Source organism: Amblyraja radiata, chromosome 38, assembly GCF_010909765.2.
Source record: "Amblyraja radiata isolate CabotCenter1 chromosome 38, sAmbRad1.1.pri, whole genome shotgun sequence".
Taxonomy (NCBI): Eukaryota; Metazoa; Chordata; class Chondrichthyes; order Rajiformes; family Rajidae; genus Amblyraja; species Amblyraja radiata.
In genome coordinates this window covers 5,014,304-5,030,572 of record NC_045993.1, presented here as the reverse complement: position 1 = coordinate 5,030,572, position 16,269 = coordinate 5,014,304, and the positions used below count along the sequence as shown (strand labels likewise).

General features: G+C 47.7%; 1 protein-coding gene across 1 annotated transcript in view; it reads left to right on the top strand.

Annotated features, from left to right (window-relative positions):
• LOC116967053 (cathepsin D-like) overlaps window positions 1-9,582 on the top strand; it is a 37,408-nt gene extending 27,826 nt beyond the window's left edge. Inside the window, exons 3-9 of the mRNA XM_033013513.1 lie at window positions 450-573; window positions 2,273-2,391; window positions 3,460-3,659; window positions 4,118-4,240; window positions 5,565-5,709; window positions 6,415-6,513; window positions 9,235-9,582. Of these exons, the coding sequence (XP_032869404.1) occupies window positions 450-573; window positions 2,273-2,391; window positions 3,460-3,659; window positions 4,118-4,240; window positions 5,565-5,709; window positions 6,415-6,513; window positions 9,235-9,393 (969 nt within the window). The 3' untranslated portion in view covers window positions 9,394-9,582. The remainder of the gene's footprint in view (window positions 1-449; window positions 574-2,272; window positions 2,392-3,459; window positions 3,660-4,117; window positions 4,241-5,564; window positions 5,710-6,414; window positions 6,514-9,234) is intronic.
• The last annotated feature ends 6,687 nt before the right edge of the window (window positions 9,583-16,269 follow it).

Genomic DNA, 16,269 nt, shown 5'->3' with positions numbered 1-16,269 from the left:
CCTTCTCTCCATACCCCCTGATCCCTTTAGCCACAAGGGCCACATCTAACTCCCTCTTAAATATAGCCAATGAACTGGCCTCAACTACCATCTGTGGCAGAGAGTTCCAGAGATTCACCACTCTCTGTGTTATGATTTTGGGCACCTCAATAAGATCAAGCCTCATCCTCCAAGGAATAGAGTCCCAGCCTACTCAACCTCTCCCTATAGCCCAGACCCTCTAGCCCCGGCAACAATCTTCACTCTGGTTCACTGATTAGTCATTTAAACATGCTTCCCCTCCTTGCCCATTGCAGGTTTGTGCTGTCTGCCTGCTCTGTGCATCCACTCCCCTCTATGGCTGTGGTAGGATGATCCAACCCCATTCTCCTGCCATCTCCCCATAGCCCCCTGACTCCCGTACTAATGGATCGTTTTAACAATGCTCGCTGATGCTGCTGTCTTTCCAGGCCCAGTACTACGGCCAGATTGGGATCGGCACTCCACCGCAGCTCTTCACGGTGGTCTTCGACACCGGCTCGTCCAACCTGTGGGTCCCTTCGCAACACTGTAACTTCTTTGACTTTGCCTGCTGTGAGTAACACAGGGGTTGGGCGCTGTTTGAAAGCCCCCCCCCCACCGGGATGGGCATCGCTGCTGAGGCTGGCATCCATCGTCCACGCCCCAGTTCAGCCCATGAAAGCTGGTGGGAGGTTGTTCATAAGCGGCAGCTGCAGAATTAGGCCATTCAGCCCATCAAGTCTGCTCCACCTACTACTACTGCTTCAATCATGGCTGATCTATCTCCCTCCTAGCCCCCGGACGCCCGAGGTTGCTGGACGTTGTAGAAAATACAAGACGTTCTTGGTTGCTGTTAGTTTAGTTTAGAGATACAGTGCGGAAACAGGCCCTTCGGCCCAATGAGTCCGCATTGACCAGCGATCCCTGCACATATTATCCACACACACACACACACACACACAGACACAGACACAGACACAGACACAGACACAGACACAGACACAGACACAGACACAGACACAGACACAGACACACACACACACACACACACACACACGTCAATTTCACATTTATACCCAAGCCAATTAACCTACAAACCTCTATGTCTTTGGAGTGTGGGAGGAAACTGAAGTTCTCTGAGAAAACCCACACAGCCCATCAGATCATCAATGATGGGAGCAGAATTAGGCCATTCGGCCCATCAAGTCTACTCCGCCATTCATTCAAGGCTGATCTCTCCCTACCTCCAAACCCCAGTCTCCCGCCTTCTCCCCATAACCCCTGACACCCCGTACTAATCAAGAATCTATCTATCTCTGCCTTAAAGATATCCATTGACCTGCAGAAGCTGAGATCTTGTGCAAAACACACAGAACGCTGGAGTAACTCAGCGGGCCAGGCAGCATCTCTGGAGAGAAGGAATGGGTGACGTTTCTGGTCCCAACACAAAACATCTATTTTAATTGATTATCGATGATCTCCACATCACGGTCGATATCACTCATTTCCCTTATCCCTAACCAGTCTGAAGAAGGGTCTCGACCCGAAACGTCACCCATTCCTTCTCTCCGGAGATGCTGCCTGTCCCGCTGAGTTACTCCAGCATTTTGTGTCTCCGGTTTAAACCAGCATCTGCTGTTCCTTCCTACACTGTCTGTTTTAGTTTAGTTTAGAGATACAGTGCGAAAACAGGCCTCTCGGCCCTCCGAGACCCTGCCGACCAGCGTTCCCCGCACTCTAACACTATCCTACACACACCAGGAACAATGTACAATTATACCAAGCCAATTGGCCTACAAACCTGCACGTCTTTGGAGTGTGGGAGGAAACCGGAGCACCTGGGGAAAACCCACACTGTCACGGGGAGAACGTACAAACTCAGTAATAATAATAATAAATTTTATTTATGGGCGCCTTTCAAGAGTCTCAAGGACACCTTACAAAAATTGAGCATGTAGAGGAAAAACATGTAAGGGGAATGAAATAAATAGTAGAGACGTGACTAGTACACAAAGTAAAGACAGAATTCAATACAAAACACAGTACAGACAGCACCCATAGTTAAGATCGAACCAGGGTCTCTGCACTGTGTTTGGAGAGCTGGAGATCTGGCCTGATCCTGTGCCGGGCTTTTCTCTAAAGATAGACACCAAATGCTGCAATAACTCAGCGGGGCAGGCAGCATCCCCGGGGAGAAGGAATGGCTGACGTTTTGGGTCGAGACCCTTTCAAAGTGGCTTTGTCTTTTTACAACTGAACCCTTTCTGTTCAGGGTTTCATCACAAGTACAAATCGGAGGCATCCAGCACCTACGTGGTAAATGGAACGAAGTTTGCAATCCGCTATGGCAGTGGCAGCCTGACTGGATTCCTCAGCCAGGACGTTATAACTGTAAGTGAAGCAGTATGTCTTGTGTCTGGCTCGGACTGGCCGTTTGCCCTCTTAAGTCGTACCACCGTGATTAAAATGTCTCCTAATGCTGGGGGGGGGGGATAACGTTTTGTTTCATCATCGTCGTCGTCCAGCTTTGAGGGCGGAAACAGGCCCTTCGGTCCACCGGGTCCGTGCCGACCAGCAGTCTCCGCACATTAACACTACCCTACACACACACACACACACACACACACACACACACACACACACACACACACACACACACACACACACACACACACAGGGGATAATTTTAACATTTACCAAGCCAATTTACCTACAAACCTGCACGTCTTTGTGGAGTGCGGGAGGAAGCCGAAGATCTCGGAGAAAACCCATGCGGGGAGAGAACGTGCAAACTCCGTACAGACAGCGCCCGTAGTCGGGATCGAACCCGGGTCTCCAGCAGTGCAAGGCTAGCAAGTCTATTCTTGCTATTGAGGGAGTGCAAGGTAGGTTTACAAGGACTGACTTACCATCTCCCGGTGGGGCAACAACATCGGAGGCCTGGATCGCCTCAACGTAGAGGGAGAAGAGGAGGGAAGAGACAAAGACATTAAGATTTTTGCCTCCATCACAGTGAGGAGGTGCCTGGTGAACTCACTGTGGTGGATGTTAATTTGTGTTTACTGTATGTTTTGTTGTTTATTATTATATGTACGACTGCAGGCAACGACGTTTCGTTCAGACCGAAAGGTGTGAATGACAAATAAAGGAATAAGATAAGTTAATTCCCGGGATGGCGGGACTGTTCATCCTCGTGACCCGCCCCTATAACACTGGGTTCCCTCTTCAACCTTGGATAAGCTTTGAGCATCCACAGATGTCCTGGGTCGAAACCGCGCTGTATCTCTAAACTAAACTAAATATGGATGTGCGGGGAATGAGGAGGGGGGGGGATGTGGATTACGTCAAGGCAGATAAGAATCGGTCTTGGCGTTGTGTTCAGTGTCGACTCTGTGGGCCTGTTATGCTCCAGCCCATCTGGTCTCAGATGTCTGATCTTTGCTTCACTTTGACTTCTAGATCGGTGACATGAAGACCCCAGACCAGATCTTTGCTGAGGCCGTCGCACAGCCAGGGTTCACTTTCCTTGCTGCTAAATTCGACGGGATCCTTGGCATGGCTTACCCAACCATCTCCGTCGATGGGGTCCTCCCCGTCTTCGATAACATGATGAAACAGAAACTTGTGGAGGAAGACATCTTCTCCTTTTACCTCAACAGGTGAGCGTTACTTGCCCGGGAGTATTTTGCTCGGGGATCGATGCAAAATGCTGGAGCAACTCAGTGGGACAGGCAGCATCTCTGGAGAGAAGGAATGGGCGACGTTTCGGGTCGAGACTCGTCTTCAGACTGAAGAAGGAATGAGCAATGTTTCAGGATGAGACCCTTCTTCAGACTGAAGAAGGAATGGGCGATGTTTCAGGATGAGACCCTTCTTCAGACTGATGAAGGAATGGGCAATGTTTCGGGTTGAGACCCTTTTTGAGTCACCCATTCCTTCTCTCCAGAGATGCTGCCTGCCCCGCTGAGTTACTCCAGCATTTTGTGTCTACGGTTTAAACCAGCACCTGCAGTTCCTTCCTACTGAGTATTCTGTTCCCTTCATTTTCCTCCCCCCCTCCCTCCCCCCTTTTTACCTGCATATTTTTTTCTAACATTCCTGCTGTCTTCTGTTCCAGGAATCCAACCACACAGCCAGGTGGGGAGTTGTTGCTGGGTGGCGTAGACTCCAAGTATTACACCGGAGACTTCCACTATTTGAACGTCACGCTTCAGGCCTTTTGGCAAATCAAGGCTGACCAGTAAGTCCAGGGTGTTTCCACTATTGGGGGAGAGTCCAGGACTAGACGTCACAGCCTCAGAATCAAAGGACGTTCTTTGAGGAAGGAGATGAGGAGAAATGTCTTTGTGGTGAATCTGTGGAATGGTTTGCCACAGAAGGCAGTGGCAACAAAGTCAGTGGATATATTTAAGGCAGAGATGGATAGATTCTTGATTAGTACGGGTGTCAATTATGGGGAGAAGGCAGGAGAATGGGGTTAGGAGGGAGAGATAGATCAGCCATGGTTGAATGGCGGAGTAGACTTGATGGGCCAAATGGGCCTAAGTAATTCTACTTAGTTTAGTTTAAGAGGCACAGCGCAAAAACAGGCCCTTCGGCCCACCGGGTCCATGCCGACCAGCGATCCCCCGCACATTATCCTGCACCCACGGGGGCTAATTGTTACACTTATACCAAACCAATTAACCTACAAACCTGTACGTCTTTGGAGTTTGGGAGAAAACCGAAGATCTTGGAGAAAACCCACGCGGTCAGGGAGAGAACGTGCGAACTCCGTACAGACCGAACCTGGGACTCCGATGCTGCAAGAGCTGCTCTACTGCTGCCCCACCGTGCCTTGTGCATGGGGATTTCAGTATAGGAGCAGGGAGGTTCTATTGCAGTTGTACAGGGTCTTGGTGAGACCACACCTGGAGTATTGCGTACAGTTTTGGTCTCCTAATCTGAGGAAAGACATTCTTGCCATGGAGGGAGTACAGAGAAGGTTCACCAGACTGATTCCTGGGATGTCAGGACTTTCATATGAAGAAAGACTGGATAGACTCGGCTTGTACTCGCTAGAATTTAGAAGATTGAGGGGGGATCTTATAGAAACTTACAAAATTCTTAAGGGGTTGGGCAAGCTAGATGCAAGGAAGATTGTTCCCGATGTTGGGGAAGTCCAGAACAAGGGGTCACACAGTTTAAGGATACGAGGGGAAATCTTTTAGGACCGAGATGAGAAAAAAAAAATTCACACAGAGTGGTGAATCTGTGGAATTCTCTGCCACAGAAGGTAGTTGAGGCCACAGTTCATTGGCTATATTTAAGAGGGAGTTAGATGTGGCCCTTGTGGCTAAAGGGATCAGGGGGTATGGAGAGAAGGCAGGGATGGGATACTGAGTTGGATGATCAGCCATGATCATATTGAATGGCGGTGCAGGCTCGGTGGGCCGAAGGGCTTGTTTCCGCGCTGTATCTCTAAACGTAGAAAATTAGTCATCTTAATCTGTTCCTGTCACAATAGTTCTCAAAATGTCTCTCTCCCTTGTTTTTGCTCTTTCCCCTTCCTGCAAACCCTGCAGAGTGACTGTGGGGACCCAGTTGACCCTGTGCAAGGGTGGTTGCCAGGCGATCGTGGATACAGGAACATCGCTCATGGTTGGGCCTGTGCAGGAGGTTAAAGCCCTTCAGAAGGCCATTGGTGCAATACCCATCTTTCGGGGAGAGGTACATGGAGCTTTTACACTTGCTCAGACACCTACACGGCTGCTCTCTATATTTATTTATTTAAAAAATTGTTTTTTTATTAGAGGCATCTGCATATCATAATCCAAACCGGGACAGACTTTGTTTAGCGGTTACATATTAAGTATCCAGGTTTCCGGGGACTCAGTTACCAAAGTAGCTGGGATCCTCCTTTATCAGTTACCTATCAACATTGCCTCGAATTATTTATTTATATTTATAGATAGATAAAAATAAAGAAAGAAATTAGAAAAATTGAATAAATTATCAATAGTACAACTTGGGAGATAGGTCAGAGAACATAAATATTCATCTAGTCCTGGGTTCAGGCTTCAGTCCGGCCTCCGCGCCAGTCCAATCTACCCCCTCAAGTGATCTTGATGAGTACGGCTGCTCTCTGTATGGAGTTTGTACGCTCTTAAGTAATAGGAGCAGAATTAGGCCATTCGGCCCATCAAGCCTACTCTGCCGTTTCACCGTGGCTGATCTATCTCTCCCTCCTAACCCCATTCACCTGCCATCTCCCCCTAGACCCTGGCACCCGTACTAATCGGTCATCGTTCGTGGGGAGAACGTACAAACCCCGTGGTCGGGATTGAATGGCGCTGCAAGGCAGCAGCTGTACCGCTGCAACGCCGTGTTGCGAAGGTTTGCATTGACGTGTTGTTGTTGTCTGTACATTGACAGTATATGATCGACTGTGCGAAGATTCCGTCTCTACCGAACATCACCTTCACGCTGGGAGGCAAGGACTTCTCACTGACCGGGGACCAGTACGTGCTGCAGGTGAAGCAGTTGACACATTTAATTATCTGTGGCCGCCCGGCTTAGTTTTGGCTTTTTTTTTGGTCTCTCTCTCCCTCTCTCTCTCTCTCTCTCTCCCTCTCTCTCTCTCTCCCCCTCACCCCCTCTCTCTCACCCCCTCTCTCTCTCCCCCTCTCTCTCTCTCCCCCCCTCTCTCTCCCCCTCTTAGACGGGGCATGTCGGTCAGAGTGAGCAAGATACGCCGAAGGGCCTGTTTTGCATATCGTGTGACTGAGGTTAAGCTCTTTTTTAAAAAATATATCTTTTTATTAGATGCATGTATACAAATAAGAGACAATTTAATTACAGGTCTCTTACATAGTTTCCCTTTTTTACATTTTTTTAAAGAATAAAATTAAAGAGAGAAAAAGATAAGAGAAACTATAGTCTAATCTAGAGGCTAACAATAAGACACACACCCAAGTCTGATCAGCCTGCCTCGACTGAGGTTGTCTTGGGGACGACAGATAATGGGCTAAGTGTTCGGCTGGCGACCGGAAGGTAGCCGGTTCGAATCCCGCTTGGAGTGCATACTGTCGTTGTGTCCTTGGGCAAGACACTTCACCCACCTTTGCCTGTGTGTGAATGTGTGTGAGTGATTGGTGGTGGTTGGAGGGGCCGTAGGCTCAGATTGGCAGCCACGCTTCCATCAGTCTGCCCCAGGGCAGCTGTGGCTACAGAAGTAGCTTACCAACACCGAGCGTGACTGAGGAGTGAATGAATAATGCGATGTAAAGCGCCTTGAGTACTAGAAAGGCGCTATATAAATCCCATCCATTATTATTATTATAAAAGGCTGAAACGCTCAGTGACGTTGAGGTACGCAACTGAAGATGTGTCTGATTGCGAGCAAATTCACCAAGTGGTCACCCCCAAGAATGTCAATTGTAGTGAAATCTTAGGGATTGTAACATCCAGTCCTAGATTAATCAATCTAATAGATTGAATAGAATAGAATAGAATCTAATATCTAATAGAATAGATAACATCCAGGCCATTAGATTAATCAATCTAATAGAGAGAAAAAGTAGGCAAAAAAAGAAATGACAAATAACACGATTGTGGAGATAGGTCCAGGAGATGTTGAGTATAACTATTACAATACAATACAATACCATTTATTGTCATTTGTGCCTCAGTGAGGCTCAAACGAAATTCCGTTTCCACAGCCATACAAACAAAGACAATTTCCTAGACATACACACAATTTAATTCACACAAACATCCATCACAGTGGGTCCACTGCGATGGAAGGCAAAGTCTTTTCTCTCCCATGTTCTCCATGTCTCTCCCGATGTCCAAGCCCCAGGCGGGCGATGATAAGTCCCACGGCCATTTTAGGCCGCGCCGGGCGATATACGGCCCCGATCCCGGTCTAAAAGTCACAGAGTTGGAGCCCACTGGCGGGCGCTGGAATGTCCCACGGCCATGAAGCCGCGCCGGACGATGTACGTCCCCGCTCCGGGTCGTTCCAACCCCGCGACACGGGCTGGAGAAGTCGCGTTGCGGGAGCTCCGGGAAGCGGACTCTCTCTCCCCCCGGACCCGCGAGCTCCCGATATCAACTATTCATCCAATCCTAAACTCAAGTTTCCAACCCTGATCTTGTGTTAAACCAATTCACTTTTTCAAAAATTCAATAAATTTAGACCATATTCTAACGAATAATTCTGGTTTGTCAATTAAGACAAATCTTATTTTTTCCAAATGCAAGGTCTCAGTCATTTCCATAATCCACAGTCTAATTGTAGGGCTGCTGGGTTTCCCCCCAAAATGTTAGTATTCATTTTTTCCGCAGTTATTAGACTGTAGTCAAGAAATTGTCTCTGATTTGGCGTAGAGTTTGTGCTATGTTCTGATAATTTAAGGATAAGAGGGAAGTCTTTTAGGACCGAGATGAGAAAATCATTTTTCACACAGAGAGTGGTGAATCTGTGGAATTCTCTGCCACAGAAGGTAGTTGAGGCCACAGTTCATTGGCTATATTTAAGAGGGAGTTAGATGTGGCCCTTGTGGCTAAAGGGATCAGGGGGTATGGAGAGAAGGCAGGGATGGGATACTGAGTTGGATGATCAGCCATGATCATATTGAATGGCGGTGCAGGCTCGAAGGGCCGGATGGCCTACTCCTGCACCTATTGTCTACGTTTCTATGTTTCTATAATCCTAATATTATTAATTTTGGATCTGGGCCCCAGTTGTGGTTTATTGATAACTTCAGAAATGATTTTAAAAATGTCGGCCCAAAAATGTTGGATTTTTTATACAAGTTACAAAAGTATGAATTCTTGAAATTGACATTTATCACAAAGAGGGGAATTGTTTGGAAAAATCCTATTTAATTTTGTCTTCGAATGATGTAATCTATGTAGGATTTTAAATTGTATCAAGGAGTGTCCAGTATTTAACGAACAGTGGTTTATATATTGTAAGCTTTCATAGGTGGACAAAAGTGCTGGAGAAACTCAGCGGGTGCAGCAGCATCTATGGAGCGAAGGAAATAGGCAACGTTTCGTCCCGAAACGTTGCCTATTTCCTTCGCTCCATAGATGCTGCTGCACCCGCTGAGTTTCTCCAGCACTTTTGTCTACCTTCGATTTTCCAGCATCTGCAGTTCCTTCTTAAACACTTTGTAAGCTTTCATCCCATGTGTCTTTTATTAAGATCTAAGGTTAACCTCTAATATTAACCCTAACCTGCTTTCCCTCCCCAAGTTCGGGACGGTGTGCCTCAGTGGGTTCCTGGCCATGGACATTCCAACTCCCGCTGGCCCGCTCTGGATCATGGGCGACATCTTCATCGGCCGCTATTACACCGCCTTCGACCGCGCCAACAATCGCGTGGGCTTCGCTGCAGCTGTGTAGAGATTCCCCCTGGAGAGAGAGGGGAGTAGTCTTCTGAATCTGCACCAATATCCTATTCTGTGTGCGCGCGTGTGTGTGTGTGTGTCTAATTTTTAGGCTATCAGTAACTCTGACCCTACCGACGTTTAACCTTTTGAACGCCACCCCTCCACGACCTTCCCCCCCCCCCCCCCCCCCCCCCACCCCACCCTCTGAGCGAATGGATTTCACACTAGGCCGGGCGACTATTGGCCATTGATTCCTTGGCTAGCACTGATATCTAAGGCCTGAGTTTCCAGGCAGGCACACTTGGAAGTTCACACCAAAGGCACATCTTTAAAGTTCACACCAAAGGCACTTGCTGATAAATTTACTCCTCTTAACATAAAACTCTCCTCCTCCTCCCTCCCCAAACACTCTTGATCCAATTTTCTTTGATTTGGAAGTGAAAGCCATCTTGAACCACGGTGCGCGCGTGTGTGGATGCACTTGGTCTCCCCTCCCCCCCCCCCCCCCCCACCCCACCTTCCTCATGCTGCCCTGGTCACTATGTTCAGTAAATGTAACTTTCTCCCTTTGTTGCCCAGAGCGTGACTATGTGTGGGTCTCGAACCCACCTTGCGCCAAGCTGCGAGTCCTTGGAGTGATTTGTCCGCCAACCTCCATCTGTCAAGGACACCTGTCTCTTGGTCTCCATGCTTGGTCTCCGTTTTATCCTTTGTTGGACTGGACCCATACAGAGAGCATGTCTACGTCCAGGCTAAACCACCATCATCAACTTGTAGTGTAGGAAGGAACTGCAGATGCGGATATACACCGAAGATAGACATAAAATGCTGGAGTTATGTTATGCCTCTGTCCCACTTAGGGAACCTGAACGGAAACCTCTGGAGACTTTGCGCCCCACCCAAGTGAGACCAAGGGCAATTGAAGAGATCGACACAAAACGCTGGAGTAACTCAGCGGGTCAGACAGCATCTTTGGAGAAAAGGAATGGGAGATGCTGTCTGACTCGCTCAGTTACTCCAGCAGTTTTGCGCCGATCTTCGGTTTGAACCAGCACCTGCAGTTCCTTCCGGCAGAGTTAAAGAAATTCTTGACTGCATCTCCACTTGGAATTTGGTGAAAAGAATCTTTCTACAAGCAATATCTAAGTTGACGATAGACACAATATGCTGGAGTCACTCAGCGGGTCAGGCATCGTCTCTTGGCGAGGAGGAATAGGTGATGGTTCAGGTCGGGATCCTTCTTCAGACTGTGTGTGACACTCGGCCTGAGGATGTGTCTCGACCCAGAACGTCACCCATTCCTTCTCTCCAGAGATGCTGCCTGACCCGCTGAGTTAGGCCCCTGTCCCACTTAGGAAACCTGAACGGAAACATCTGGAGACTTTGCGCCCCACCCAAGGTTTCCGTGCGGTTCCCGGAGGTTGCAGGTGGTTGCCGGAGGTTGCAGGTAGTGGAAGCAGGTAGGGAGACTGACAAAAACCTCCGGGAACCGCACGGAAACCTTGAGTGGGGCGCAAAGTCTCCAGAGATTTCCGTTCAGGTTTCCTAAGTGGGACAGGGGCATAACATAACTCCAGCATTTTGTGTCTATCTTTGGTGTATATCTGCAGTTCCTTCCTACACTAAGTTGATGATGGTGGTTTAGCCTTGACATAGACATGCTCTCTGTATATATGTGCAGTTTCCTACAAACTGCTCTCCATGTTCGGGGATCCAAAGGGCTGAAATGAAATGTGTGGAAGTACAGAAATAAATTGTTAAAAAATTCATTCGTAGCAAAATCCTCCTAGAACAATCCAGGGCACCAGCCATGACATGCTCCTGAGGCAACAGACCATGCCCCTGCCCTGCATAGCACTTGCTTTCTCCCCCTCGTTCACAGCAGTTAGTTAAGAGTTTTGAGAGAAATTGTGGCGACATTTTGTCGGACATTAAGTACTTTGCTGTTCGAAGTTTTTGCATACGTAGTGCGATTAAGTTCTTTGAAAGTGGAATAAATAATTGTTAGGAGTTGTTTAGAGGCCAATTTAATAAATAAAACCTTGGAAGTTTTCAATGGAGTTGGGCCATTCGGCCCATCGAGTCAATGCTGGTGTTTAAACGACATCAACTTCCTCCTATCTTGGTCTATCAATGATTACCCCCTCCCTTTCCCCATTCTCTCCCACATCCCCATATCCTTGTGCAGTTTTTCAAAACAAGGATTTTGCTATTTCCACTGGAATTTTACTGAGTTCCCATTGGATTTCTGCTTTTTTAATTTATAATGCCGTTCCAGGTTCTGCTCGTTTCGCCCCCCCCCCCCTCCCACGTTTAACAAAGCTTTGCCTAAATCTTCCAATCGCCGGTTGACAGTAATGTCGCAGAGAACGACCCAGTGACACAAGGTTCTCATTTAATCAAAAAAACTGTCTGCTGATTGTATATTAAATTAAAAGAATAAACCGGGAGATTGTTCTTGTCTCTGGAATCCTCTATGTGGGCGGTTTGTTTATTTTCTGCAGGGACTGTGTTGAAAGTTAGAATTTGTGTGGTTTTCTGGAAGTCAAAGTTCAAAACCGAGATTTCGGCCGGATGAAGCTCGGTGGTACAGGAGGCCATTTGGCCCATTGGGTTCGTCCTGGCAGGCCCATCAATGCTACTTCACTGGTGTGGCGGTGGAGTTGCTGCCTTACAGCGCCAGCGGGCCAGGTTCGATCCTGTCCACGGGTGCTGTCTGAACGGGGTTCGTACGTTCTCCCTGTGACCTGCGTGGGTTTTCTGCAGGAGCTCTGGTTTGCCTCCCACACTCCAAAGATGCACAAGTTTGTAGGCTAATTGGCTCGGTATAATTGTAAATTGTCCCAAGTATGTTTGTGTGTGTGTGTGTTAGATAGTGTGTGTGTTAGATAGTATGTGTGTTAGATAGTGTGTGTGTTAGATAGTGTGTGTGTTAGATAGTGTGTGTGTTAGATAGTGTGTGTGTTAGATAGTGTGTGTGTTAGATAGTGTGTGTGTTAGATAGTGTGTGTGTTAGATAGTGTGTGTGTTAGATAGTGTGTGTTAGATAGTGTGTGTTAGATAGTGTGTGTTAGATAGTGTGTGTGTTAGATAGTGTGTGTGTTAGATAGTGTGTGTGTTAGATAGTGTGTGTGTTAGATAGTGTGTGTGTTAGATAGTGTGTGTGTTAAATAGTGTTTGTGTTAGATAGTGTGTGTGTTAGATAGTGTGTGTGTTAGATAGTGTGTGTGTTAGTGTGTGTGTTAGATAGTGTGTGTTAGATAGTGTGTGTTAGATAGTGTGTGTGTTAGATAGTGTGTGTGTGTTAGATAGTGTGTGTGTGTTAGTGTGTGTGTTAGATAGTGTGTATGTTAGTGTGTGTTATAGATAGTGTGTGTGTTAGATAGTGTGTGTGTGTTAGATAGTGTGCGTGTGTTAGATAGTGTGTGTTATAGATAGTGTGTGTTATAGATAGTGTGTGTTATAGATAGTGTGTGTTATAGATAGTGTGATTGATAGTGTGCGGGGTTCGCTGGTTGGCATGGACTCGGTGGGTCGAAGGGCCTGTTTCTGCACTACATCTCTGAACTGAACTAAATGCAGACAAATGGGACTCGCTTAGATGGGGCATCTTGGTTGGCATGGACAAGTTAGGGCGGTAGGCATGTTACTGTGCTGTGTGACTCACAATGAAGGAAATGTGGCGCTGCAGGCTCCCCAAATGTAATGAACTTGTCTCTGACTCGGTGAAATGAATGAATGGATAAGTTTATTGGCCAAGTATTTGCAGACAAGGAATTTGCCTTGGCGCTCCGCCCACAAGTGACAACATGACATACAGTGACCGTTAGGAATGACACATAAAACATTAAACATTAATAATAATAAAACATTATCGATTAAACATGTGAATTAAATAAAATACCAGAGCAAAAAGGAGGCTACAGATTTTTGGTTATTGAGTAGAGCAACTACTCGTGGATAAAAGCTGTTTCTATGTCTGGCTGTGGCAGCTTTGACAGTCCGGAGTCGCCTTCTAGAGGGAAGTGGTTCAAAGAGTTTGTGGCCAGGGTGAGAGGGGTCAGAGATGATCTTACCCGCTCGCTTCCTGGCCCTTGCAGTGTACAGTTCATCAATGGAGGGAAGGTTGTAGCCAATAACCTCAGCTGATCGGACGATTCGCTGCAGCCTCCAGGTGTCGTGCTTGGTGGCTGAGCCAAACCAGACCATGATGGAGAAGGTGAGGACAGACTCTACGATGGCCGTGTAGAATTGGACCATCATTGCCTGTATGTGTATTTGTATTTGTGTTTTTCCTGTACCATCCCCATAATGAATAACAGTTCAGTTCCGTCCACAAGAGTGATCCAAAACTTCCAGACTATTTCTTTAATTCTCCATTCCATTTCATTGTTCAAACAAAGCATAAAAGGTTTGAGTGTACAGTTGGTCAACGGATGCTTATCTAATATGGTGTTGGCCGACAGATCAATATTAGCTTGGGCACTGGGTGACTCCACTGGCCTTCACCTTTTCAGAAGGACCTGTTTCCACACTGTATCACTCTATCATTCTATGACTGAGGATGCCAGACCAGAAAGGGGCGACACAGCCAGTACTGTGGTTGCTGGGCCTTAAAGCCAATACTGTTGATGCTGGGCCTTACAGCCAATACTGTTGATGCTGGGCCTTACAGCCAATACTGTGGATGCTGGGCCTTACAGCCAATACTGTGGATGCTGGGCCTTACAGCCAGTACTGTTGATGCTGGGCCTTACAGCCAATACTGTTGATGCTGGGCCTTACAGCCAATACTGTTGATGCTGGGCCTTACAGCCAATACTGTGGTTGCTGGGCCTTACAGCCAGTACTGTGGATGCTGGGCCTTGCAGCCAGTACTGTGGATGCTGGGCCTTACAGCCAATACTGTGGTTGCTGGGCCTTGCAGCCAGTACTGTGGTTGCTGGGCCTTACAGCCAGTACTGTGGATGCTGGGCCTTACAGCCAATACTGTTGATGCTGGGCCTTGCATCCGAGTGCAGCTGGTTCATCTTGCCCTCGTTCCTTGCACCTCCTGACAGCTGACACTGTCAGTCTCTCGAATCCTTGTCACCAGAACCGGATGCGCTTTAAGCTGTGGCTAATCATAAGTTTAAATTTATCCTGACTCCAAACATTAACTATTCTGGACACCTGTGTGGGGAATGATCTGCAGATGCCGGTTTATACTGAAGATAGACACAAAAAGATGTGGAGTAACTCAGCGGGACAGGCGTCAATAGGAGGAGGCTCTTGAACCCAAACGTCACCCATTCCTTTTCCTCAGAGATGCCGCCTGTCCCGCTGAGTTACTCCAGCTTTTTGTGTCTACCTTCCATTCTGGAGACCTGCTTTTTGTTCCCACCGTGACCAAGCCGGCTGGGAATGAGAGCATTGAAGAAACTGCTCCTCGCACAATGCACCCTCTGTGCCCTTGAATGTGAGAGACCAGGGACTGATTTAATTAAGCCTTTAAAGCTATTGATGGCATTCATAGCGGAACTATTTCCACTGGTATGTAAGCCCAGCATGAAGGAAGAGAGCCTTAAGATTGGGCCATGCTCAATGAAGAGAGACGCAGTAATACTGGAGTAACTCAGTGGGTCAGTCAGCATCTCTGGCGAAAAGGAATAGGTGACGTTTCGGGTCATAGAAACAATAAAACATAGAAAATAGGTGCAGGAGTAGGCCATTCGGCCCTTCGAGCCAGCACCGACATTCAATAGACTATAGGTGCAGGAGTTGGCCATTCGGCCCCTCGAGCCAAGACCGCCATTCAATATGATCATCATCCAAAATCAGTACACCGTTCCTGCTTTTTCCCCATATCCCTTGACTCCGTTAACCCAAAGAGCCAAATCTAACTCGTTCTTGAAAATATCCAGTGAGTTGGCCTCCAGTGCCTTCTGTGGCAGAGAATTCCACAGATTCACAACTCTCTGGGTGAAAATGTTTTTCCTCAGTATAGTACAGAACTGGAACAATGCATTCATCTTACAGTGACAGCATCGAACATGATGTCATATTTAACTAATTCCTTCTATAGACCTGCACTTGATTCCCTTAATTCCCTGCAAATTCATGTGCCTATTCTAAAAACCTCTTAAGGACCTGTCCCACGAGCATGCGACCTGCATGCGGTGAGCGCGACCAAACCGCTAGCTGGGGGCCGCGCGGAGGTCGAATGAGTGACGTGAAGTTCGAGCGAAGTCCGCGCGTGACGTACGGGTCGGCAGGCCGTTGCCGGGCGGAATTTTTTGAACAGGGTCAGTTTTTCGGAGCCCCGCGAGATGTCGGGACCACAACTCCATACGGCTCCGGCGATCGAAGTGGGACCGGCCCCGCGAGGCCGTACGGCTCAAGCGACCACGTTAGGCTGCGCTTGCCGCATGGAGTCGCATGCTCGTGGGACAGGCCCTTTAAATGCCTCTATCGTACTAGCCTCCACCACTACCCATGGCAGTGTGTCCCAGACACCTACCACTCTCTGGGTAATACAAAGCTATCATAGAAACATGGAAAATAGGTGCAGGAGTAGGCCATTCGGCCCTTCGAGCCTGCACCGCCATTCAATATGATCATGGCTGATCATCCAACTCCGTATCCTGTACCTGCCTTCTCTCCATACCCCCTGATCCCTTTAGCCACAAGGACCACATCTAACTCCCTCTTAAATATAGCCAATGAACTGTGTGGCCTCAACTACCTTCTGTGGCAAAGAATTCCACAGATTCACCACTCTCTGAGTGAAAAATGTTTTTCTCATCTCGGTCCTAAAAGATTTCCCCCTTATCCTTAAACTGTGACCCCTAGTTCTGGACTTCCCCAACATCGGGAACAATCTTCCTGCATCTAGCCTGTCCAACCCCTT